General features: G+C 41.3%; 1 protein-coding gene across 1 annotated transcript in view; it reads left to right on the forward strand.

Moving 5' to 3' along the window:
- WWTR1 (WW domain containing transcription regulator 1) overlaps nt 1-26,093 on the forward strand; it is a 143,551-nt gene that overhangs the window by 63,262 nt on the left and 54,196 nt on the right. Inside the window, exon 3 of the mRNA XM_017856553.1 lies at nt 25,143-25,279. Coding sequence (XP_017712042.1) covers nt 25,143-25,279 — 137 coding nt within the window. The remainder of the gene's footprint in view (nt 1-25,142; nt 25,280-26,093) is intronic.

Here is a 26,093-nt window from a genome sequence, read left to right on the forward strand (position 1 = left end):
ATGGAATAGTAAAGTCAGTGTTGTCAGCATACGACAGAGGGAAAGTCACTGAGTTTTTTTGATCCTTGGCTTCCTTATCAATAAAATGCTAATATTGGCACTGTTTACCTAACAGTTATTGTGAAGCCCAATCATAATGGCTAATATTTATTAGACAATTATGTGCTCTAGGCACCATGTTAAGAGCTTTACTTGCCTTAGTAACTTTAATTTCAGGGTTACTTTATGGAGTAGATCATTGCATCCTAATCATAATGGTAGCTAATATTTATTGATGGTTTTCTGTTTGCCAGGTTTTGTTCTAAGGTCTTTATATGTCATAGGTATTGGTAGAAAATGGAGGCACCAAGGGATTATGTAATTTGCCCAAGTTCATATAAGTAGAAAGTGTAGGAGCTACGATTGGAACACAATCTGATTCCAGACATCTTAACTACTGTGCAATATTTCCACTGTACAGATAAAGAAACTGAGAAATAGAGGCTGAGTAGCTTACCCAAAGTCATACAGCTAGTAAGTGGCAGATCTTACCTTCAAACAAGATTTGCCACTGCCCACATCATTGCCTGTTATGCAACATGGCTTCAAACTCTGAGATGATGGCATCAGGTACTGCTCTGAGTGCTCTTCAGCCTCTGTCCTCACAGTCAAGAAAATATGTACCAGTGGCAGATCCACTAGAAGATCCACTGCACTAGGTCTGTTGCCTCGTGTATTCAGATCCACAGTTCCTCATGTCCTGAGGTCAGCAAGCCACAGAGAAGTGGGCTCACCTTTTCTAACTTAATCAGTGCACTGACAGAGGAGCAGGTTACAGAGGAATTTCTCTGGGAAAGCTGTCGTGCCAGGGCTTGCTTGTGCCCAGCAAGGGAGTTAGAAATGCCAGGGCTAATTCCCTAGTGGAGAATGATTCAGAGAAAAATGAATTCCTGAAGCCTGTTGTGTTATCAGTGCCAGGTCTGAGAGAGCAGGGCAAGAATATGATGGCTTGTCTTTGGAAAACTTCGGAACAACTTTTAGTTTCAGAACAGACTTTACTACTTCTCTTAGAACACTTACTGTCCTTTACTGTAATTTTTGTTGTAACTGGAAGATAGAGAGAAATATGCTATTTGATTTTATGTACAAAGAATTTTGAGTCCATTGGGAGCTAATAATGTCTCCCAAGACAATACCAGTTTATGGAGAACTTTGTTTTTTGTTTTGAGAGATGGAATCTTGCTGTGTTGTCCAGACTGGAGTGCAGTGGTGTGATCTCTGCTCACTGCAACCTCCGCCTCCCGGGTTCAAGTGATTCTCCTGCCTCAGCCTTCCAAGTAGCTGGGATTACAGGTGTGTGCCGCCATGCCCGGGTAACTTTTGTATTTTTAGTAGAGATGGGGTTTCACCATGTTAGACAGGTTGGTCTCAAACTCCTGTCTTCAGGTATTCCGCCTACCTCGGCCTCCCAAAGTGCAGGCATTACAGGCATGGGCCACCGCGCCTGGCCCAATTTATGGAGAACTTTGAACCATAATATGAATGTTAATTGGGGAGGAATTCTACTGCAGTTGATTTTGGAAACTTGAACCAAGAAGACGTAGGAAGGATTTTATTGTTAAGAAAATCTGGTCACATTCTATGTAATAAAATGTTAAACATGCAAGAAGAGAGTAATAGTGTAATGACCCACCATATACCCCTTACCTAGATTTAAGAATTGTTAACATTTGGTATATTTGTTTAATATGTTATTTAATAGCAGTACTTTCAAGCAAATAAAATATATGATATTTTACTCCTAAATACTTAAATAGGTGCCTCTAAAAAAGGACATTTTCCTACATAACAAAATTACTGTTTTCATGTGTGACAAAATCAACAATAACTTACTTTTTCTTTTGTTTTTGAACATTTCAAATCTGAAAAAATGTTGAAAGAGAGTTTACTCTTCATCTAGGTTCAGCAATTGTTAACCTTTTTCCAAAAGAAGTTATAGGCAAGGCTGGGCGTGGTGGCTCACGCCTGTAATCCCAGCACTTTGGGAGGCCGAGGTGAGCGGATCACGAGAGGTCAAGAGACGGGAGGACCATCCTGGGCAGGCATGGTGAAACCCTGTCCTTCTACTGGAAAATATCCAAAGAATTTAGCTGGGCATCGGTGGTGCGTGCCTGTAGGTCCTAGCTAGCTCAGAGTGGCCGAGGACAGGAGATCGCTTGAACCTGGGAGGCGTGAGGTTGCAGTGAGCCAAGATCGCGCCCACTGCACTCCAGACCCTGGGCGACAGAAAGTGGGAGTAGTCGAGTAGTGGACACTCCGTCTCCAAAAAAAAAAAATAAGAAAAAGAAAAATGGTAAAAATGAGAAGATATAGGGGCAAATTTTCCCTAAGTATTTTAGAATGCATTTCCTAAGAATAAGACATTCTTTTATACCATAACAAATTCTGTTATTATGCCCAGAAAATTAACCTTAGTACAATAATATAACCTAATATTTAGCCCTTATTCAGATTCCCCCAATTGTTCCAAAAATGTCTTTTGTAGCTCTGTGTGTGTGTGTGTGTGTTTGTGTGTGTGTCTGTTTGTGCATGTGTCTGTTTTCCCCAGTGCAGGATCCAATCAGATTCATGTATTACTTTTAGTAATAATTATGTTTCTCCTGATTCAAAAAGTGTCCCTCCCCGACCATTTGTTTGTTTTCATCTTAACCTGTTTTGACAAAACTTTAGACCACTGTCACACATGATGGGTTCTTTATGATTAAATTAAGTTAAAATTTTTCACAAAAATGTAGCATAAATGATTTTGTGAATTTCTTATTGTATCTTATCAGAATAGAAGCAATAATTTCTTAAAATATTATTTAATATCCAGTACATATTCAAATATTCTTAATGGTCTCAGATGTGTTTTTTTACATTGGCTTGCTCAAACCAAATATTGTACACCAATTAAAAAAAAAACCAAAATTGAAAATCGACTACAGTCTTTTGAGGGGAGGGGAACCCCTAAACCAGAGTAAGTTCAGAGAGGCCCCTGATCACAGTCTTAATTTCTATTCCTTGTAAATGCCTCAGGGTAATTCTTAGGCTTCTGCTATATGGATACTCCATCCCTTTGTCTTTTATACAAATTACTTGAAAAAAATTGAGGCAATTTCTCTTGATTAAGAAATGAAATAGAGTTTTTGTAGAACAGTGTACAAACCATAAATAAACGGCTTGATGAATTTTCACAAATTGAACACACCCACCTAAGCAGGTCTCTGACCCAAGAAACAGGATTTTTCCCAGCTCCAAAAGCACCCCTTCCGGATTCCCCAAGGGTACCCACTCTCCTGACATCCAGCGTCATGGGTTCATTTGCCTTATGAAAATTTCTTCTCTTCCCTGAAAGAGGAAGCACAGAGTAGAGAAGCCATACAAAATATGTATATTTTAATTACGTATTTTGAAAGCCCACCTTCAAAGACATTTTATATGATATACTGTATATATTTTCACACAAAATAATTCCCACAACAATGTTTTACATAATGGTTTCATTGAGTGGCTCCCCCTGCTTCCCTAGAATTGGGATTTCATCCAAAACACTAAAGGTTAAGTTATCAATAGAACTCAAAGAGCATTTTGTTTCCATTTGTATAAGTCGTTTAATGTTTTTTAAGTCCACGCATATGTTAACAAAGGAGGCAGTCAATTACAGGGGAGCTTAGCAAGGCATTCTTAGAGTTCTCTTCAGTGGTGAGCAGTGTCGAAGTGGAATCAGGAAAAGAGCAACCCTTTTCACTGAAGGAAATTATTTTAATTAGTAATTCTCAGAGGGTAATAAACAGTCAAATATTTCTGAAATCTCCTGGCTTTGGGGCAAGTAATTACAATGAGCATGCAATTAAAAAAAAAGAAAGAAAGAAAACTAAGATGAGGGCAGGTACAATCAATTAAATACAAATAATTACATTATGAGGTCTTCATGAGTAGTGTACGGTGCATTAACATTGCGAACACGAAAGCCACCAGACAGCACACTGTATGTGCGAGTCTTTTGAATCTGAGGTTGGTTTTCATGGTCTTCTAGCTTCTAGGTTGTGGGGCTCTGCCACTGGTAGCAAGTAACTGTCTAATGCGCTGAGCTGGCAAGAGTGATGGCAGCATGCCTATTTGTGGTGTCTAGGGAAGCCTTCTTAAATCATTGGTATGCCCTGCCTAAATCAGATCACGTGGGCCCTGCAGTCAGTATCTGGGTGATACTGTGATTGGTACATGAGTGTAACTTGGCTCTGTGTGCCTGGAGTTTTTTTTAGCGGGGATAGGAATCTACCATCTCTGGTGTGTTTTTCAGTGTGGCATGCTCTAGTGACATTAGTGGAGAAGTGACTTGCTAAAGTTAGAAAGTAAGATTGAACAGCTGGGTTCAAGGCCTTGTACTAGGTTCTCACCAGCTGTTTCAAAGGGATGGAGAGGAGCCACCCAGAGTGCTTTGCAGCAGCTGTGACCCCGAACCAAGGGAAGCTTTATTTTGAAAGCACACTAAGAATAGATACAGGCTCCTGATTTTGAAATACGGCAGACGATTAAAAGCTTTCTGGTTATAAACAGTTCAGGTCACTTTTTAAAAACACAAGTTAGTTTCAAGCTATATGGAAATTTACATGTGCATTTTACATATGTATATATATTTATACGTGTACATATATGCCTGCATATATATATTCTGATATATGCCGATTGAACTCTCTCATCTCTATTAGGTCTGCTTTGAATGAACTTTGTCATTGGGATGCTCTGGAATCAGGGCTTCATACCATTGTACTTACCTTTGCTCAGTGACTTCGGACAAGAACTGCCTGTAGTTTTTTTCAGTTCTGGTCAGTTGGGTATAAAAATATTGCTATAGTGTCAGAAGCACAGTGTGTGTTCAGACAATGCTGTTGAATCAGAAGTCATGCTTGTAATAAATACCATAAATAGTATATTTTGCAACTTCTTAAAATGTATTCTATAGGATATTAATAATTAAGTGAAAAAAGTTACACATAAAATTAATTACAGAAATGTGGGGTTAATTTAAACCTAGAATCTTTTATATGCATATGTATTGTATAAATTTTAGGAGAGGAATATAACATTCAGTTTTTCCATACTTATTTGATAACAGAACCCTTTTGGGTGCAGGGGTGAGGAGGATTATCTTCTAGGACTAATGTCTTATAGAATATAATTGAGGTTACCATGCCCCATAGCTATGTCTCCTCACAGTCTGGTTGAGCCTGAAAGCATTTGTTACCCGAGAAGTAGATTTTCAGATTGAAATACCAGATGCAATTGGCAGAATCAGAAGTGTCTTTCCCTCTGGTGAATTCACAATGACTTTGTATTCACTAGTCCTTTCCCCCACGCTTCCCACCGCTCACCCCGCAATGTTTCTCACATTCAGCAACATATGATAATATTTGTACATTTTTCTGCACTTTTGTATTAATATATTTATTATGTGTCTGAGTATGCAAACACGAACTGTTTTCTCAAGTCATTTAAAATGACTACAGTTCCTAACTCAAAATGAAATGTTTCTTTGAATATAACCATTTTAATTTCAGAATACATTGCAAAATGTTTTCGTGTAAATGTTAAAACATAAGATATTATTATGAAAAGGTAATTTCTTAGAAAATTGGAATTTATGTCTACTACTCTTTTTTTGTTTAGAAAAAATTTAGGAAAGGTTAATGTACATCTTGAATTTTAGTTAAGTAATTACAATTATAGTCAATTATAAAGGCTGGTTACACAGCTTATTGTAGAATGAACACATTTTACGAAACATTAGCCCTATTTGAATATTTTCCCTAGTTATTAAAATAATAAAACATTAATAAAACTAAAGGCAATATAATATTAAAAGCATTAATAAAAACAGAAGGCAAGTTAGGCTAAAGTTACTGTCAGAGACTGGCTTCTGAAAGAACAGGTTCTGGCTTTCCAAGCGGCACGGCGTTTAGAATCACATCCCCAGCTCTGGCTCAGGGTTCCAGCATTGCTCATGGTATATTCAGCTGCTGCCTTGCATCTCCAAATCTATCTTCAGAGTCCTTTTACCTCTTCCTTTTAGGTCATTAGTGGAGAGTTGGGGTTCCGCTTTGTATTTGTGTGTTTTTAAGTAGTATTTGTATTTCTTTCTGTCCTTTCTCCCTAACAACTACAGGATCACATGGACCTAATTTGTTTCATTGTCACGAGAGTCCCTTTTCTTGACAGGATATGCCTAATTAAAACCAGGCTGTTAAAAAAAAAAAAAAAAAAAGCTAAGTTTTGCAGGCAAGTTGACATACTGCGTGACTCAGGGGTTTCAGGAGGGACAAGGAGGGATGGTGGTGTGTTATTGAAACAAGAGGAGGACCAAGCCTGCAGGAGATGTTGTTCCAGGACAAAGTCAGGCTATCAGCAGTGCTGACGGTCCACGTCCCTTTTTCCTTCCTTCCTAATGGCCCAAGTTATACACATCAGCCTCTTTGGGTTCACAAGGCAGTATTGTATCACAGAAAAAGCCCTAGACCTTACTATGAGAACAAGATTTGACTCTGCTCTGCCATATGGAAACTATTTAGTAGGTTTACTTCACCCAACTCTGTTTCTATATCATTTTTTTTTTTTTGAGACGGAGTCTCACTCTTGTGCTTCAGGCTGGAGTGCAATGGTGTGATCTCGGCTCACTGCAACCTCCACCTCCCGGGTTCAAGCGATTCTCCTGCCTCAGCCTCTCAAGTAGCTGGGATTACAGGCACCTGCCACCACACCTGGTGAATTTTTGTATTTTTAGTAGAGGTGGGGTTTCACCGTGTTGGCCAGGCTGGTCTCAAACTCCTAACCTCAGGTGACCCACCTGCCTCAGCCTCCCAAAGTGTTGGGATTACAGATGTGAGCCACCGCACCAGGCCCATTTTATATCTTAAAACAGAGATTAGTAAGCCTGTTATGTAATGATCAAGTTAAGATAATTTTTGAAGCCATAAAATAGTATATAAATGTAAACTATTATTGTCAGACATTAACAGCATGGTTATCGTGAATATTATGACTAATAGTTAATATGAATGATTATTATCATAACTATCATTATTACTGTGATTGTCATTATTATGGATATAAGTACCAATTCTTTCAACATACATTTATTTTTTAGTGTCTATTATATGCTAGATGTGGTGCACTTTCAGGACCCATGGTATATAGTACCTGGTAGAGGCTCAGTCGAGCAGTTTGCAGAATCAACAGGAATGAATTGATAATGATTTAATTTGTTTAATAGAATGTTACAGCATTCTCTAGAATTTGTTCCTTTCTGGGGCAAGTAAGGAACAAATCTTCCTAGATTAGTTTTATGAGTACTTACAGATAAAAACATATATGATGTGAATAAGATTCAGTTGTTACATATGATACCTAGAAGCAAAATGATTTGTCGAAGTAAACCCATTAAATATGTTCATTCATTCATTCCTTTAATTCAGTGACTTATTCTGTAAGTAGTTTTAAATGTCTGCTGTGTGTCAGACCTTCTGCATTTAGTCCACAGTTGGGGCTACTGAGAAGTTGAAAGCTTCTTTAAAGTCTCCTTTCATTTTAACACCATTAAAAAATAAAGTCTCATGGAAAGGAAAAATCTAAATGTATCCTGTAAAGAAAATACCATTTCCTCTGGTAATTATGATGGTCTATATCCTGTTTAATTCATTGCATGGGGTTCCTCTCCAAGTCAATGAGAATTGCGTAAAGAGTCTGAAGGCAGGATGTGCCTCATAGTGGGATGAGAAGGAGCCTTGTGGCTGGTCGTCAGACTAAATTTAAACCATTATTTATTGTGAATATATGATTAACGTGGGGTTAAAATGAAAATACAGCTGCAAGAGTAGGTTTCTTCCTTTGATAAAACAGAAAAAGTCAGGAGGGACACGAAGAAAACAAACACAGTTACATGAGGCATGCATTCTCTTTCAGAAGAACAGTCAAAGATATTTTAGCCTAATCTTTCTTTCTACATACAATAAATGCCACTCCCTTTTGGATTAGGCAGATGATAGCAATAACAGTATTGCAGCTGGGAGTCTCCCAGGCTGACAGGTGTTGGATATAAGTTGCCCCAGATTGTCTTGTGAAGTACAGGACATGCTAGGCCCTGCTGGATCTGCCCAAGGAGAGGGCAACTCCTGTGTCTGTTGATACCTCGTTTAGATTCTCCCGCTCACTCAACCAGCTGCCAGAGACAGCCATAAAATATTGCTTAATTATAGAATTTCCCTTGATCCTCTTTATCCCTTCCTTCTATTGCATTTTTTTCCCCTTTTGTGCCTCTCTCTAGTTCAGAGCACCTTTAGGCTAAGCACTCATGGGAATATTATGGTGGCGCCTTTTCCAACTCACAGTTAAGGGACAGACAAGATTTTCAGTCCTGAACTATAGCTGTGAAATTATTTTCAGAGGCTGTAATGAGCAGGTATAGGTTCAAATGTGGAATGCAACATCATTTTTTAAGCAGGAAATGGGTTCATTTTGGGGGGAGGATAGCTTTCTCATTTTTTTTCTGATTAGAAAAATAATGCTTATTGTACAAAAAAAAAAGACATGTAAAGATATGAATAAAGCCTACTTCCCCCTCAATCATATGTGTTCTATTTACCAAAATGGGATTATGTTCACTCCCACAATATATTTTAACAAATACAGATCTACGTAATTTATCATGTCTGTTCAGTCTTCCACTGTCTGACTGTACCATAATTTGTTTAACCATTCTATCATCATACACTAAAGATAGAAACAGAACTGCAGTGGACATCCTTGAGCATACATTTTGCATACTTGTATTGGTTTGGAGTCATGTTTGTGATTTACAGGGATGTGAAATGAGATCATTTATTTCTCTAACATTAAGGAAATCTGAATTAAGGAACTCAAGAACTGGTTTGATGGCTCCACTGCACCTGTCTTTCTGCTTAGTTGTTCCTACTGAGTGGCTTTCATGCCTTGTAATTCCAGCTGGCTGCTGCAGCTCCAGCCATCATGTTCATACGCCAGGCTAGAGAAAAGATGGAAGGATGGGAAGCAGAAAAGTATGTCTATTGCTTCCATTTAAAAACCTTTCCCAGAATCCCACACAGCACTTCTGTTCATTGTCTAGAACTTAGTCTCTTGGCTATACTTAGCACCTAAAAAGGGAGAGGAGATATTCCAAAGCAACAACCATCTCTGTCATTCCCATCTAATTGTTTTCTGGAAATAAAAGCTTTGTGGAAATGGACTTACTGGATCAAAGCTTTTCCCAGGTTTTTGTTACATGTTGATATACTGCTCTCCAGAAAGATGGTACCAGGTTAAGTCTAGTAATATGCGAGAATAACCTGCAGTAAGTTTTCAGGTTCTTTTGTGTGCATTTTATGGACATTTTAAAAGCTATTTTTCTGAAGCTGCATTTTTTATTTGTTTATTAAATCATACATTCTATAAAGAGTGAGGTGGAGATTTTATTATTTACAACTTTTCTTTAAAATCTATGTCTGTACAAGTAGAACATTCATTCCAAGCACTGGAAGGACATTTAAATGTTATTGACACGTATTTCCTCTACTCCTAAGAAAACTTATTTGGAGGCTGCCAGTTGAATTAATACATTAACCAAAGTAAGGCAGCTCTCTCCTGTTTTGAAAAACTTCCTGTTAATTAAATAAAAGGCACAGTGTAAAAGTGGCTCTGCCCAAGTTAGTGTTTTGACAGAAATGTTTGTATTACACCATGGTGTGACCATCAGCAGCTCCATAAATAAAGAAATCATCTGCTGGCCTTCCCACCTTTTGGGTGGGGTCTGTTTTCTCCTTCAGTGGAAGGACATTGGGTTCATCATTACTGCTGAAATTTTATTACTTTAGATTTTATCCAAAAACTTGGTGCCACCAGGTCTGAAGGGAAAAAAAAAAAAATCAAACATTTCTTTTTACCCTCACACACCACCCAACACAGCACTTCTGATTCCCTAGCAGGCACCAACTGGGTGTCCTGTAATTTCGTTGAATTCTGACACTATCTACCTGGAGGTAGTATCAGATCTCACAGGCTGAGGGCTCAGTCCCACAAGACTGACCCCCGCCAGCCCACCCTTTAAGATGCCAATTGCAAGCTACAGGTCGTGACCTGTGCTTCTGACTAACTCACTCCTTGGATTTGATCCATTTGCTAGAATGACTCACATAACTCAGGGAGACACTTCACTTACCTTTACCCATTTATTAGAAAGAATATTACAGGGACTCATGTGAACAGCCAGGTGGAAAAGACACATCGGACAAGGTACTTGGAGCTTCCACGCCCTCTCTGGGTGTGTCACCCTCCAGGAGCCTCCACGTGTTCAGCTATCCAGAAGCTCTCCGAACCCTGTCCTTTTGGATTTTTATGGAGGCTTTATTACATAGGCATGATTGATTACATCACTGGTGATCAACTCATCCTTCAGCCCCTCTTCCCTTCCCTGAAGGTTGGGATGGGGGGTGCGACTGAAAGTTCGAACCTCTGGCCACGGCCACGTGGTTGGTTCCCTCTAGCAACCAGCCCCATCCTAAGGCTATCTAGGAGCCCACCAAGAGTCACCTCATTAAAACAAAAGATGCTCCTATCACCCAGGAAATTCCAAGGGATTAGAAACTCTGTGTCAGGAGCCGAGGTCAAAGACCAAATATTAAAACCAAAGAGTCTCCTAGCACCTCTATCTACAAGGGTTATAGGAGCTCTAGATCGGCAATAGTGACAGAGATTTATTTCTTAATATATCACAATATCACACATGGTTTCCTGATTTGGTTATTCAAATTGATTTATCTTAGCTTTTTTCATCTTTATCTTGCGAATGTTACAGAATAAAACTCACTTCTCTTCAAAGTTAGAAAAGTGACCAGCCAAAGGATTACTATCACTGAGGGATCATTTAGAAACAAGTGATTATTCTAATGCTACTAACTTAAAAAAAAAACAAAAAACAAAAAACAAAAAGTTGGTGAATCAGTAGACAGCTGTGCCATATATATTCTTGCAACTTTCCTATAAGTTTAAAGGTATATCAAAACAAAAAGTTATGTACACACAAATAGATGTTGATTTTATATGATTTTTATCTGCTACTTTCATGAAGAAGGATGGGTTTGAAGTTATAATTGAAACAGGTACATATTTCTGTACTTTGTTAAGTAAAAAATTAAATCAGTCATATATTTTTTATTAACATCCACTTGTGGGTACAAAACTACTTACTGTTTGGAGTTTGCATAAACATACTTGTTTAAAATAACAGCATTTTTTAGGCTAAATCTGTTTTTCCATTAGTTGAAGTCATAGAACCTTCAAAGCTTCCTGCATTTCTGTACCTGGTATGTCCCCTCACATTTTAGAACTATTATGTTCTTGTAAATGATTAAATAATTAAATTAGATTAAAACTTCTTGAGCATTTCTTTATTAGGAAAAATGTGAATCCACTAGATATTCTTTTGCTAGCTCTTACTGTGCTTTTTACTTCAAGCTGAAGTCCCCTTTCTACTTTAAATGTGAGAGAAAATCTTGTGCTGACATGAGATGCTCATTACCACCAAGGCACTCATTACCAACAAGAGCACTAAAGGAATCACAGCTTTGGCTGCCTCTTACACTGAATTTGAGAGTTGCTATTATTAGAATGCAAAAAAAATAAAAGATGGTGGGGACCTATGTGAGACTTGTGGTTAGCTAGACCTTCTGTGTTTTAAGAATATTTTTGTCTCTGGGTCAATTGTTACTTAACTACTCGACTATATGAAATCAAGTATATCAGCCAGGTGCGGTGGCTCATGCCTGTAATCCCAGCACTTTGGGAGGCCTAGGCAGGCAGATCACCTGAGGTCAGGAGTTCAAGAGTAGGCTTGAAACCCCATCTCTACTAAAAATACAAAATAATTAGCCTGGCGTAGTGACGCGTGTCTGTAGTTCAAGCTACTCAGGAAGCTGAGGCAAAAGAATCACTTGAACCCGGGAAGTGAAGATTGCAGTGAGCAGAGATCGTGTTCCAGTCTGGGTGACAAGAGTGAAACTCCATCTTAAAAAACACAAAACACAAAACATACACACACACACACACACACACATGAAAGAAATCAAGTATATTTGTAGTTTTTGCTGTAAATTGATGTCTACCATTATTTCTCCCCATTTTGTGTTCATTGTACTATACGGTGTTTATTGATTTTTTCTTCTTTTTGCATTTGAATTACTCAGATCCCTTTGAACAGTTCGGATAGATTTTCACAAGGGAAAGGAAGGGAACTAATATTTATAGTGTGTCATGTATATCTGGCACTGTGCTAGGTACTTTACTTTTGTTATTTGATGAAATTCTCCAAACATCATTGAATGGATGTTCTTATGCCCATTTTACATTGGAGGAGACCAAGGCTTGGAGATGTTACTTAACAGTAGTCTCTTAACCAGTTAATGGCAGAAGCAGCTCTCAAATCCACTATACCACTTTGCCTCATTTGGCTGATATTTTTGACTGAAGATGCCAAGAAATACATGTAAAGAAACACTGTAGACTGGGTTTGAAATGTGAACCAAAAGCTGTTTCCTGATGATTATTTTCAAGGTCCCCAGTAGCACTCTCCCCTTCCTCTGAAGCCTAACTTGGTCCCTTTTGATGCCTCAGTTTTTGTCTTTGATCCTCCAAATAATTTTTTGCAAGATGGGACCCTCACTCTGAAAAGCACCTCTCGTCTCTCTTGAGATGCCGAGGTTCATGCCAGCCCTTTTTCCAGTTCAAGTTGTGTCATGCCTTTCAAACATGTGCAAAAAGAAAGTGGCTCTGATGGCTAGAGCCGGGGTAGTTCATCCTCTTCCCAGAATTGAAAAAAGCAAAACCAACAAAAAGGAATTAAATCTCTTCACATGAATAGAGAAGAAGCTAGCCTAACCCAAAAGAATTTTTGGTTTTAAAGAGGATTTGCCTTCTTTTTTGGGGTGAGTGACATTTAATTCACTTGGCCCCATTAGAAAGAAGAGAAAGGAGGGCAGTGCAGTTTTAACTTCGAGATATTTTACATTTGGAGTGGCTTCGGAGCAGCCAAGCACTGGGTCAGTGTCCCATTTAAGAACAACTGGAAACACAGCATGTTAGAAACATGTGTTAGGCACAGAGAGCCTGGAAAAACAATTTTCAAAGTATTTTAGCATTTAAAGTAGCTTAGTGGCTACTCTAAAATATAAATTTCTTTTTAAGACTTATTGTGAGATTGAAACTGATTCCTAGATGTTAGATGCAGTTGATATGGGAAACATTTCTAACATGCAGGTATTGAGATAGAGTGTCAGGTTCTGGACCATTTATAATAACAAAAACAATAGAGTCTGTGCTGTTTACCACCATACCGCTCGTTGTTTCACTGCCACCTTCTCCCTGCTCATCTGACTGCCAGCTCCTTGAGGGCCTAGATATTGCAGGCACTCATCACCGTATGCGTGCTTAAGTGTCTTGAATTCATTGAATGCCTAGCAAATCCCAACATACATATTTGGGTACAGCATCACTTCATCTGGATCTTGGGTGTAGAAATAGCACCATATTCTAACCCTGGAAGAAACTGGCCACACTGAACTTACTGAAAAATAATATAACATACACAAAGCCTAGTAGACTGTATATTCAGAAGTTTTTCAGTGGTAATTTTCACTACACTCCACATTTGCCACAACTGATTTTGGGGAGCAGAGCGAGGTGGCATGCACATGTAGACCCAGCCTCGGGAGGCTGAGGCAGGAGGATCACTTAAACCCAAGTGTTGGAGTCCAGCCTGGGCAACATCTCTTCAAAACAAAAGAACACTGAGTTTGGAACTGAATCCCTATGGAAGATGTATCCCGCTGTAAATACTTGTCTAATGAAAAAATGGATGAATACATTCCACTTCCTATTGATTATTCTAGAATTCACCATTCATGTGGCCGGGCGTGGTGGCTCATGCCTGTCATCCTAGCACTTTGGGAGGCTGAAGCGGGTGGATCACCTGTGGTCAAGAGTTCAGGACAAGCCTGTCCAACATGGTGAAATCCTGTCTCTACTAAAAATACAAAAATTAGCCATGTGTGGTGGCGCGCGACTATAAACCTAGCTACTCAGGAGGCTGAGGCAGGAGAATCTCTTGAACCAGAGGGGCGGAGGTTGCAGTGAGCCGATATCATGCCACTTCACTCCAGCCTGGGTGAAAGAGCGAAATCGTCTCATCTTTTCTCTGCTTCTGATTCTCATCCCATGTTTTTGTTTGTGAGAAAGGAGAAAAGTGAAATAAAGACTCTACCAAGTACATATTTTATACCGGACATCTGGAAATAATATTGTGAAATAGACTCTCACATTGTTGTGGAGTTCCAATACAATAAACTTAAGGTGATTTATACATCTTTCATTTATTTTATTATTATTTTTGAGACAGAAGTTTGCTCTGTCGCCCACGCTGGGGTGCAGTGGTATGATCAGGGCTCACTGCAGCCTCGACCTCCCAGGCTGAAGTAATCTTCCGCTTCAGCCTCCCAAGAAGCTGGGACCACAGGCATATACCACCACACCCGACTAATATTTTGATTTTTTTTTTTATTTTTTAGAAATAAGATTTCCCTATGTTGCCCAGGCTGACCTTGAACTCCTAAGCTCAAGCAATCCTCCTGCCTCAGCCTCCCAAAGTGCTAGGATTACAGGCGTGAGCCACTGTGTCCGGACTATACATTTTTTAATAGCATTATTGATCCTGGCATGAGAAGAGAAAAAAAAAATGCTGGTACTAATAATAAAATTGTTTGCAACGCAGCCAAAGTTCTTTAATATGGCTCTTGGCCCAAGTCAAACAAGCAACAAAACTCCCAGTCCTTTTTTTTTTTTTTCCCCTTCTTGTGTTTTCAAAAAATAGGAAAATTGGCCGGGCGCGGTGGCTCAAGCCTGTAATCCCAGCACTTTGGGAGGCCGAGACGGGCGGATCACAAGGTCAGGAGATCGAGACCATCCTGGCTAACACAGTGAAACCCCGTCTCTACTAAAAAATACAAAAAACTAGCTGGGTGAGGTGGCGGGCGCCTGTAGTCCCAGCTACTCGGGAGGCTGAGGCAGGAGAATGGCGTAAACCCGGGAGGCGGAGCTTGCAGTGAGCCGAGATCTGGCCACTGCACTCCAGCCTAGGTGGCAGAGTGAGACTCCGTCTCAAAAAAAAAAGAAAGAAAAAAAGAAAAGGGGGTCAGAGCCAGACACAGTGGTGCGTGCCTGAAATCCCAGCTACTTGAGAGGCTGAAGCAGGAGGATTACTTGAACCTAGGAGCTTAAGGCTGCAGTGAGCTGTGACTGAGCCATTGCACTCCAGCCTGGGTGACAGAGTAAGACCCTGTCTCTAAATAAATAAATAAATAAATAAATAAATAAATAAATAAATAAGAAAATAGGAAAAATGAGCTTAAGCAAGAATTTTACTCAGTTTGCAGAGGCAAAGTGAGGCTTGCCAGTGCCGGGTACTGCTGGGGTGCGTGGAGCAGGTGACGGGTGTCTCTAACACCGCAGCTGGACTGTTCACCTTCTGAAGTGAGGTTCCTGAGTCACACCTGGGGCTGTCTTGATGAGTCATCAGCCTTCCAAAGTGGTTTTCTCTGGGAAGTGGCACATTCACAGTGCCGCTTATTTTCCCCACCCCGGGGATAAAACTCTGGTAAATGAATCCCTGCAGGAACCGCGGGTATTACAGTCCTGATTTGGCTCCTCTGCTCTTTGGGGCTGACAGCAGCTTTGCTTGACTCAGCTTCTGCCTGGCTGAGTAGGTTCAGATAGAATGAGTCTGCAGAAAAGTCGGTGGTGCTCCGTGGGAAAGACTTGAGAGAGATGGATCACCACAGCTGGCCAGGGCAGAGGCACGAGGATGCCTTTCACATGGCCGCTGTGCCTACTGCTGCTAACTTAAACCAGTGGAGGCTTCTTGGCAAGTCTGCAAGGGAAGTTGAGGATTAGAGCCTGGTAGTTAAAAATACAATCCCTGCCATTCATTCGGAATTCCAGAGAACGCTGAAATTTTTTGAATTGGCAAGTGAATGGTAGAGACCGGAACCATACACTGAAATAACTTCTCTGGTCTTGTATCATCTTTTATTAGAGGATCCTAAAAAAATCTCCTATTTATATATGTTATTATTTCTGTGTCATAGACTGCAGCTATGTTTGATGAGCTGCCTAAGTGAAAATCTGACCGGAAACTTTTAACTATAAATTCTTTGTGGTTTCAAAGAAGGATGAACTTTCTCATCCAACACATTTCTGTTGTGTGAACAGTCACCTTTCTTATATGACATGAGTCTTTTTTTTTTTTTTTTTATAGCTTTGGGGTTTAAACTCTGAATGCTTTGCTAATAGATGTGTCAGCTGTGCACATTTGCAGCCTGACTTTTACCTCTGTATCTTTTATTCTAATGCATTAAAATAGCAGGAGATGGTGCCATTTAGGATTTGGGCAGAATGGAAGAATAATTATAACCAATAATACTGTTTTAAAAGCTGCTTTGGGACAAAGAATTATTAATTCGGGTGGTAGAAAGAATGACAACGTGGGAGGAAGATTGATTACTTTAGGGTATGTAGAGATACAATAAAACTTAAGCTATGTATCTCTTCAACCATGTGAAGAGCCATTACTTTATTTCTGATTGTCAACATATTGAAGTTCAAAAGCCGACTTCACATTATGCAAATAGTCTGATAAAGTTAAGCAGAGGGGATCAGTGTACTGGATGGCTACTAATCTTATCTCCAGGTGCTGAGGCTCATGCCTATAATCCCAGCACTTTGGGAGCCTGAGGCGGGTGGATCGCCTGAGGTCAAGAGTTTGAGACCAGACTGGCCAACATGGTGAAACCCCGTCTCTACTAAAAATACAAAAATTAGCCAGGCGTGGTGGCAGGCACCTATAATCCCAGCTACTTGGGAGGCTGAAGGAGGAGAATTGCCTGAACCGGGAGGCAGAGGCTGTAGGGAGCTGAGATCACGCCATTGCACTCCAACCTGGATGACAAGAGCGAAACTCTGTCTCAAAAATAAACAAACAAACAACCTAATCTTAATATTACAAACATGATCAGGTCGGGTTGCTAGTTTAGATGTGGGTGGTGAGCTGAGCATCCACTGCGATGGGGCTTCTACTGTCATGGGCTCCCTCTGTGATGTGGCCTGCCTTCTGTGATGAACTCCTTGGGGTTTCTACTGCAATGGGCTCCCACTGCATTCTGGTTTTAGGTGACAGCAGAGGGACTACCTGGAGAAAGTGTGCATCTGGGCCTGGGAGAATTAGTAAGTGTGCATACCACCCCGTCTTTGTTCTTGTGGTTAAGACTCATCTCTGGTGTTGGTTCGCACAGCTAAGTACCATTGGCAAAACAAAACAAAAGGTGCTACTCAAAGAAATGTAAGATATGAGTAAGATATATGTCATTTCCTAGGTCTTGAAATCTAAATAAGAACACACTGGTAGAATGTTTAATTTGATTTAAATGCAAACAGTATTTATCCCCAACATACAACGAGAAAGTAAACCACCTTTTGCATACTTGTATTCTAATTCTAATTGAGGACAATTTTAAAAGTCTAATGTAAGTCTTGGGCAAGACTTCTTGCCATCTGGTACAGGATTAAAAATTGGCATAGCGTTTGTTCTCTGCTGACAGTGGGTCAGATTCACTTGGCAGGCCCTATCCGGGAATTTATCAACCTCATCCAAATCTGTTTCAGTTTCCATTTTTAACACTAGTGGGCCTAATTGGACTGAGTCACAAGAAGCACGTTGCAAAGCTGTTTCATTTAGCAAATTTTAAGCTAATTGTATTCAGTATGTACATTTGTTTTAACATTAAGAGAATGGTGAATTGACCTACTAAATCAAAAAAGTTTTAAAATCTGATTTTCTGAAATAAGACAGTTTGCTTATACTTAAATGGGGCTTGTAAATATCATAGGCTTGGCAGATTTTTTTTCTTTTTTCTTTTTTAAGAGATGGGGTCTTTCTATGTTGCCCGAGCTGGTCTCCAACTCTGGGGCTCAAGCAGTCCTCCCACCTCAGCCTCCCAAAATGCTAGGATTACAGGTGTGACCCACTGCACCTGGCTAGCATTATTTTTCATACACCTACTATGTGCAGAACACTTTTCTTCTGGAAGAGCTTGTATTCTACTGGAAGAGAAAAAAAGAGGTAGTAAGGACAGAGGCTACAGAGGAATTTCACCCAGGGGATGAAGACAGGGAGCAGTGAGTATAATTGAGTTTCAAACCAGTCTGCCTTGGTTTTATGACCCCAGGCGGTCTTTAAATTCTCATCTCATTGGTGTGGTTCTCTTTAACTGCTCAGCTAGGTTGTGGCAAAAGAAGGGGCAGTTTGGAGGCTGCTTCCAGGTCCTGTCCTAACCATTTTGCTGATGGCAGGGAGCCCTGATGTCGGATACTGTATGAAACTCTAATTTATTAAATAAATAGGGGGCAGAAAAAAGGCAAAACACTTATGTTTGAAGACAAAATCTTTGCCCATAGAAATAAGCAATATGCTGCTAATAGTTTTAAATTCTTTCAAAATGAAGCACTTGTAATCATTCCTCTTTTTATATGTTTGTATGCTTCCAGCCATACAAAATATATTACATGGGGATTCTCTGTTTCAGAAAGTCCTTATTGTATGGCTTCCTTCTGTGAAGTTAGTGTGGGTAAATTCATCCCAAAACACCAGGCCTTTTCCTGGCTGGTAAGAAGCTGGAGGATTTTTTTTTGGTTTGGTTTGGTTTTTTGTTTTATTTTGTTTTGTTTTTGAGACGGAGTTTCACTCTTGTTGCCCAGGATGGAGTGCAATGGTGCTCTCTCAGCTCACTGCAATCTCCGCCTCCCCGATCCAAATGATTCTCCTGCCTCAGCCTCCCGAGTAGCTGGGATTACAGGCATGCACCAGCATGCCCGGCTAATTTTGTAGTTTTAGTAGACACGGGGTTTCTCCATCTTGGCCAGGCTGGTCTCAAACTCCTGACCTCAGGTGATCCACCCGCCTCGGCCTCCCAAAGTGCCGGGATTACAGGCCACCGCGCCCGGTCTGATTATTCTACTTTTACAGATAAGATTTTTATCTTTGCCTTTACTATATAGTTTGCACAATGCTTTTGATTTTTACACCTAGCCAGTACATCACCCATCGTGCATAATAGGTATACGATCCATGATTGTCGAAAAAACTTGAACCAAGTGTTGCCAACCTTGGACTCCAGGCTAGAGCTGCCTTCTCTGCACTCACTGCTGAGTGAAAATGACTTTGGGAAGCCGGGAGAACTAGCTATGAAATCTGTAAGTGACTTTGGTGGTCATAATATTCCCAGAACAGACCTGCTTTATCCTCACAATGAGGAACCAGTATACTGTTAGCTTTTTTACTTCTGTCTTGTGGATATGGGTAGTGTGACTAGGATATCCAGTTAGGTCACACAGGGTCAGAGCTAATATTAAACCCAAATACCCAGGTAAATGTGACTCAACGACTGTGTGTGGTCTTTGTACATCTTTGCAGAGCCCACAGAGTCTGGCAGTAGGCTGCTTTGTCTGGGAGATGCCTATGTGAGTTGTGCTGTTATTTCATGGGCCCTGGTGACCCAGGGGGACTTGGATACCAGGTATCCTTGGGATATCCGCCTGGAGGTTAGACAGTGAACGGATTGTCAGAGAGAGAGGATGGGGGAGGGAAGGAGGAAGGGAGGAAAACCAGAAATATTGGCAGAAGGGAAGCCCAGAGGCCATTGCCCTCATCAAGGTGAAAGGTCATGAAGGAGGTAGAAGGAGTTAGCAGTGGCTTGAGAGGAGGAAACTGGAGCAGAGTTAACACCCTCTCTAAAGGCTGATGGGAGAGGCCAGTCTGAGGGGAGGGTGACTTGGAGGGTGGGCGTGCCGCCCCACCAATTTCAAAACATTTTAACCCCAAACACACAATTTACCTGATAAATAAAATGGCTTTCTATATTTGTGTCTTTCTTGAAGAAAATATTAATCCATGAGGGAAAACTGATTTCACATGACACCGTTTTTCATAACCTACCATTTCCAGCCAGTATCTTCTCAGAGACATGCTGACCTTTCTTGCCCCTTAGCAAACTCCATGCTTTTTTCCAACCTGGGCAGTTCTCTAAGCAGAGACTCATAATGTGATTGTAGGCCAGAAATTGGTTGGTCTTTCTGGGACTGAGAGAAGGAGACTGTCTGGGAAGTAGTGGTCCCAGGGGCTCTTGAAGGAAGGGGAAAAGCCCACTCCCGCTTGTATTTGTTACAGGTACTGTTAACCCCACATACTACCAGGGCTCTCCATGGGAAGCACTTGTAGAGGATTTTTTTTTTTTTTTTTAAGTCGAGGAAAAAAATTTTTACTGTCAAGAAAATCTTTTCTTCCCCGTAGGAACTGCTATTCTTTTTCTTTATAAACAGCATGGGATCAGGTGATTGATTCCATTCATCTTCTGATTTGAGCCACACAAAGGTAGGAGCCAAATCTGTAGTTTATCTTCGGGAACATTTTTTTTTTTTTTTGAGACTGAGTTTTGCTCGTGGCCCAGGCTGGAGTGCAATGGTGCGATCTTGGCTCACCGCAACCTCCACCTCCCGGGTTCAAGCAATTCTCCTGCTTCAGCCTCCCAAGTAGCTGGGATTACAGGCATGTGCCACCACGCTCGGTTAATTTTGTATTTTTAGTAGAGACAGGGCTTCTCCATGTAGGTCAGGCTGGTCTCGAACTCCCAACGTCAGGTGATCTGCCCACCTTGGCCTCCCAAAATCCTGGGACTACAGGTGTGAGCCACCACCCCCTGTGTCTTCAGGAGCTTTTTGTACCTTATGACCTGTGTGTTCATGCATCAATTTTCTTTTTTGTGTTTTGTAGCTTCATTAGTATTTTTGGTTTTGCTGGTTGTGAAAACAATACATAATCACTGCTAAAAACCTGGAAAGTACAAAGCAGTTTAGATAAGAAAAAAAAATTACCAGTGAGCCTGTTATTTGCATATATCACCATAAATAGTTTGGTATCTGTTTTTTCCTTTTTTTGTTCCGTTTTCCAATATGAAACCTGTACAGTGTATGTATTTACAGAATACACATATGTAGTCAGGTTAAATATATTTGTGTATGTGTGTGTATTTCCAAGGGAAGTTATACTTTAAAACAGCAGAGAGACTTTTTCTTGAAGTAGACTTTAAGCAAGGGAGTGAAGCCAGGAAGGAGGTGGGAGTAGCGGGGAAGTGGGGATTAATCTAGCTAAATTGTGGGTCTTGGCAAACACTGAGATTACACTGAGAAATACGAGAAAGGAAATGACTCAGTAACATTGAGAGAGGGAGCAGAGATGAGACAGCAGAGTGAAAGAGTGAATGGCGTATCCTGGGTTTGGGAAGCGGTGGGAAGTAGGGGGAGCTGGAGCCTGAGGCACTAAGTGATTAGAACAATAGGAGAATTTAGTTTTCAGATGAAATCATCAAGGCTGTATTAAGAGCCTCTTGTGAGCAATAGCTCACTCTTACTTGTTGCATTCAGCCTGGGAGCCACTCTTGACACCATGTTAGCGCAGCCTTATAGCTGATGTCAGGTGGACTGGTCTGCAGAGCCAGGAATTTGAGTGGCTTTCTTCTCAGAGTTGTTTTGGAGCAATGAGAACTGCTCACTTAAGAAAGGCTCCCTCTTGTACTACAGCCTTTGGGGAATACTGTGAGTGACACTTTTAATTAACAAATCCACTGGGAACAAAACTCCTTTAAATGTGTTGGCTGGGTGTGGAGTTTGAAGGGTGGGCCGTGGGGGCTCCCACTGCACTGCAGGAGTGCTGGGACTTCAAGCTACGGGTAAGCTATACATCTTTGGGGTCAGAACTGTCAGGATGAGGTCCACCCAGAAGGCCCCACACTCTGTCCCAGGGGATTTAGGCTGGCAAGCTGTGCTGGCACTCCTTAGGCAAGATGAGCTCATCTGCCACTTCAGATGCTGGGCTTCCTATGATAGATGTTCCTGCTCTCGCTGCATTCAGGAGCCACAGCTCACTTGTTCAGAATGGGAGGGGAGAGTGGGGGACCAGCATTTGGGAATGCATCATTCCAGCTCCTGTATTATTCCTACAGCTGGTAGCTGAAATTCTGATCACAGAAGTGTCCTTGTACATCTTCCAGCAAATGATGTATATTGCCACATCTCACCAGGGCCTGATGTGGTTCTAGCGCTGATGTTGGTTCTAGTGCAACATGGTGTCAGAGAGTCTACGAAAGGTTTATGAAAGAGAGAAGGATTCTTTTCCTTCTGGTACCAGAGTGGAAACTATTTACGTAGGACATGTCTGCCTTGGAAAACATGCCACTTTAATAGAATGAGTTCTGAAGGAATAATCAAAGCATTTCTTAGGTGTAATTATTTTGCTAAACGGAGTTACTTAATTTTGACACCCTCACCAATTAGTTCCTCACTTGGAAGGCCTGTGACAAGCCTGAGGCTGGCTATGCGTTTCCACCTGCCCAGAAATTGACGGATTTTATGAAAGCTTTAAACAGAACCACAATAGTTAAACTGAAGGTGTAACTAAAACTATTGTTTTTATTATTATTCATTTTATCCTTAGGGAAATGATTTTCATCTCTTTACTTCAGTCTTTCCCCCATCTTTTCTTTTTTCTTTTCTTTTCTTTCTTTTTTTTTTTTTTTTTTTTTTTTTTTTTTTTTTTTTTTTTGAGATGGAGTCTCACTCTGCTGCCTAGGCTGGAGTGCACTGGCATGATCCCAACTCACTGCAACCTTTGCCTCCCGGGTTCAAGCGATTCTCCTGTCTCAGTCTCCCGAATAGCTGGGATTACAGGCATGCATCACTATGCCAGCTACTTTTAATATTTTTAGTAGAGCTGGGGTTTCACCATGTTGGCCAGGCTGGTCTCGAACTCTTGACCTGTGGCGATCCACCCGCCTCAGCCTCCCAAAGTGCTGGGCTAATAGGCATGAGCCACTGCCCCCAGCCTTTTTTTTTTTTTTTTTTTTAATCACATTTATTCTAAACCTTAGACCTTTAGACCCAAGTTTTCACTCAAGGCAATGGATGAGCTCCCCATGGCAATACCTACAAGTCTTGCATTAAGAAATCTGAATAAAAATTTTAGCAGAGGAGGCATTTAAAAGTGAGGAAACAGACTGAAAAGAAAACAAGACAAATACAACTTCAGTGCAAGGAAGTTTCTGGACTGATTAAACATAATGAAAATAAAAGTGATTTCCTACCTTAAAGATTCAAAGGAGGCCATTGTTATTCAGAATTGAGGTGTGTTTAACAGAAACAACAATCACGCTCCTTTTGTTGTGTGTCTAAGGAAGGTCAGCGGTGTGGGCCTGACTGGAAGAGACCAGCGTGGTTGTGAAGCCCAAAACAAAGGGCTAACGTTCAGTTTCTTCTGTCAGGGTTTGTTGTCTTTGATGGATATGGAAAGATCTCTGATACTGGGCTGGGCGTGGTGGTTTGTGCCTGTAATCCCAGCACTTTGGGAGACTGAGGTGGGAGGATCACTTGAGTTCAGGAGTTTGAGACCAGCCTGGGCAATATAAGGATACGCCCACCTCTACAAAAACAATTTTTAAAAAATTTTTTTTGAGATGGAGTCTTCGCTCTGTTGCCTAGGCTGGAGTGCAGTGGCGCGATCTCTGCTCACTGCAAGCTCCGCCTCCCGGGTTTACGCCATTCTCCTGCTTCAGACTCCCGAGTAGCTGGGACTACAGGCGCCCGCCACCATGCCTGGCTAATTTTTTGTATTTTTAGTAGAGACGGGGTTTCACCATGTTAGCCAGGATGGTCTTGATCTCCTGACCTCGTGATCCGCCCGCCTGGGCCTCCCAAAGTGCTGGGATTACAGGCGTGAGCCACCGCGCCCGGCCAAAAAATTTTTTTTTTAAACAAATGAGCCAGGTGTGGTCGCAGGTGCCTGTGGTCCCAGGTACTCAGGAGGCCGAGGTGGGAAGATTGCTTGAACCCAGGATGTCGGGGCTGCAGTGGGCCATGATTGTGCCACTGTACTCCAGCCTGGGCGACAGAGCAAGACCATGTCAAAAAAGGAAGAAGAAGGAGAAGGAGAGGGGGAAGGAAGATTTCTGATACTGTTTATAAAACAAAGTAGAGGAACGGATGAATCTACTCATCTTTTATATATATGTATCATAAACTCTCACTAAAGGAAGAGCTTGATGGAGTGGGACAGGGAAAGTACCAGGAGTGACCTGTGATGTGATTTGGAAGGTGGTAGGCAAAGCTGGAGGCCATGTCCACCTTTCTTAGAATGTACTGGAAACTCTGAGCAGAAGCTCATGTTTCATGTTGGGCTAGTTTCTCTGTGATTAAGTCATAGTAACAAACTGGAAGTTGTATGTGATCAAAAGTGTAATCATGTCTTCTCCCTTGTAAACCTTCATGCCTCAATATCTAAGTTTCTCCATAAGCTGGCACTAGTTGACTTTCCTACTATTATTTCCTACTACTCTGCCTTCCAGCTACACTGTTGTCACCTTGCTTGGTGACAGTGAGCTTCTTGAGGGTTTTATGTCACCTTTGTGGACCTCAAAATACCTTATACTCCTACTGTGAGAGCTTGCTTGATGACAGCCAAAGGGATCCTCATTATGTCAATTCTATGAGTCAGGAGAGTATGAGGGACTGGCTGGGAAGGTGAGCATGGCTCCCCTTCCAGGAAGGAGCTCACGCTCTATGGCACTCCAGTGATTGGATGGTCGGGAAGCACTGAGGTGCTGGGGAATACAAGCTCCATGGGCCGAGGGGAAGTTCACTGGGGCTCACTGCATGCAAGGGCCTGTCTGGACAGTGAAGTCTTGGGCTTGTGTTTAGAGAGCTGCTTGCAGAATCCCCAGTGTGGCCTAACCAGGATGCAGGGAAAGATAGGCAAGTATGTCTTTGGATGAAATCAAGCACAATCTATTAACCACTCATAAGCAGATCCTAAGGGAAGAATCAGTGTCATTAACTGTTATGTTGTTGGTGGTGATGATGATAATGATGCTGACAATTAAAAAGATAATTAATTGTTTTCCTTCTTTTAGTCACATAGAAAAAATCACCACATGGCAAGACCCTAGGAAGGCGATGAATCAGCCCCTGAATCATATGAACCTCCACCCTGCCGTCAGTTCCACACCAGTGCCTCAGAGGTCCATGGCAGTATCCCAGCCAAATCTCGGTAAGCCCCAAGCTTTTCAAATTAAAAGTATTTTTTTTTTTTTTAGTTTTTTGTAGAGTTTGTTGCCCAGGCTGGTGTTGAACTCCTGGGCTCAAACAATCCTACCACCTCAGTCTCCCAAAGTGCTGCGATTACAGGCGTGAACCACTGCACCTGGCGGAGTCCCAAGCTTTGACTCCGAGCTGAAGAAATGAGTGTTCAATCAAGGGGTGGCGGGGCTCATAAGTGGTTCTGGCTGTTTCCATGTCTCTTCATGCACCCAGATGGTGTTTGCGCCTTCTTCTTGGCTGCAATACCATGTTACCCTTCTGCCGCCTTTTCCTTCTTTACTTGGTCTCTTTACCACCAACTCATGATACTGCTGCCTCAGTTTTAAACTACAGTTCTGACCTCCCCTCCGATGGCCTTAATTGGGGTAGAAAAATCAGTTAGGCCTCCTTTCTTCATCTAGGCTGAGGCAAGTAGGACATAAACACACTTTGGGTGACTTTGGCTCCTGGCAACTGCCTACAGGTACAATTCTAGTCTCAAATCCCTATCCTTATTTCCCTTTTTTCCATAATTGCTGCATAACATGTCAGATAGCATGTTGGGTGCTTCCATGCCTTACCTTATGAAAGTCTTCCAAAACCCCTACTAAAAGTAACAGGCTCCCCAGTTTATAGATGAAGAAACTTTCCGAAAGTCATGCAGCTTGTGGAGAGCAGAGCTGGAGAGCAGGCTGGTCTGATTTTGGAAGGGAGTTAACCATTACATAACCTGCAGGTGGCTTCTCCCCATACCTGCCGTGGGATAATATGGCTCACTTTTTACT

This window comes from Rhinopithecus bieti, unplaced genomic scaffold, assembly GCF_001698545.2.
Source record: "Rhinopithecus bieti isolate Rb0 unplaced genomic scaffold, ASM169854v2 scaffold_42565, whole genome shotgun sequence".
NCBI classification, from domain to species: Eukaryota; Metazoa; Chordata; class Mammalia; order Primates; family Cercopithecidae; genus Rhinopithecus; species Rhinopithecus bieti.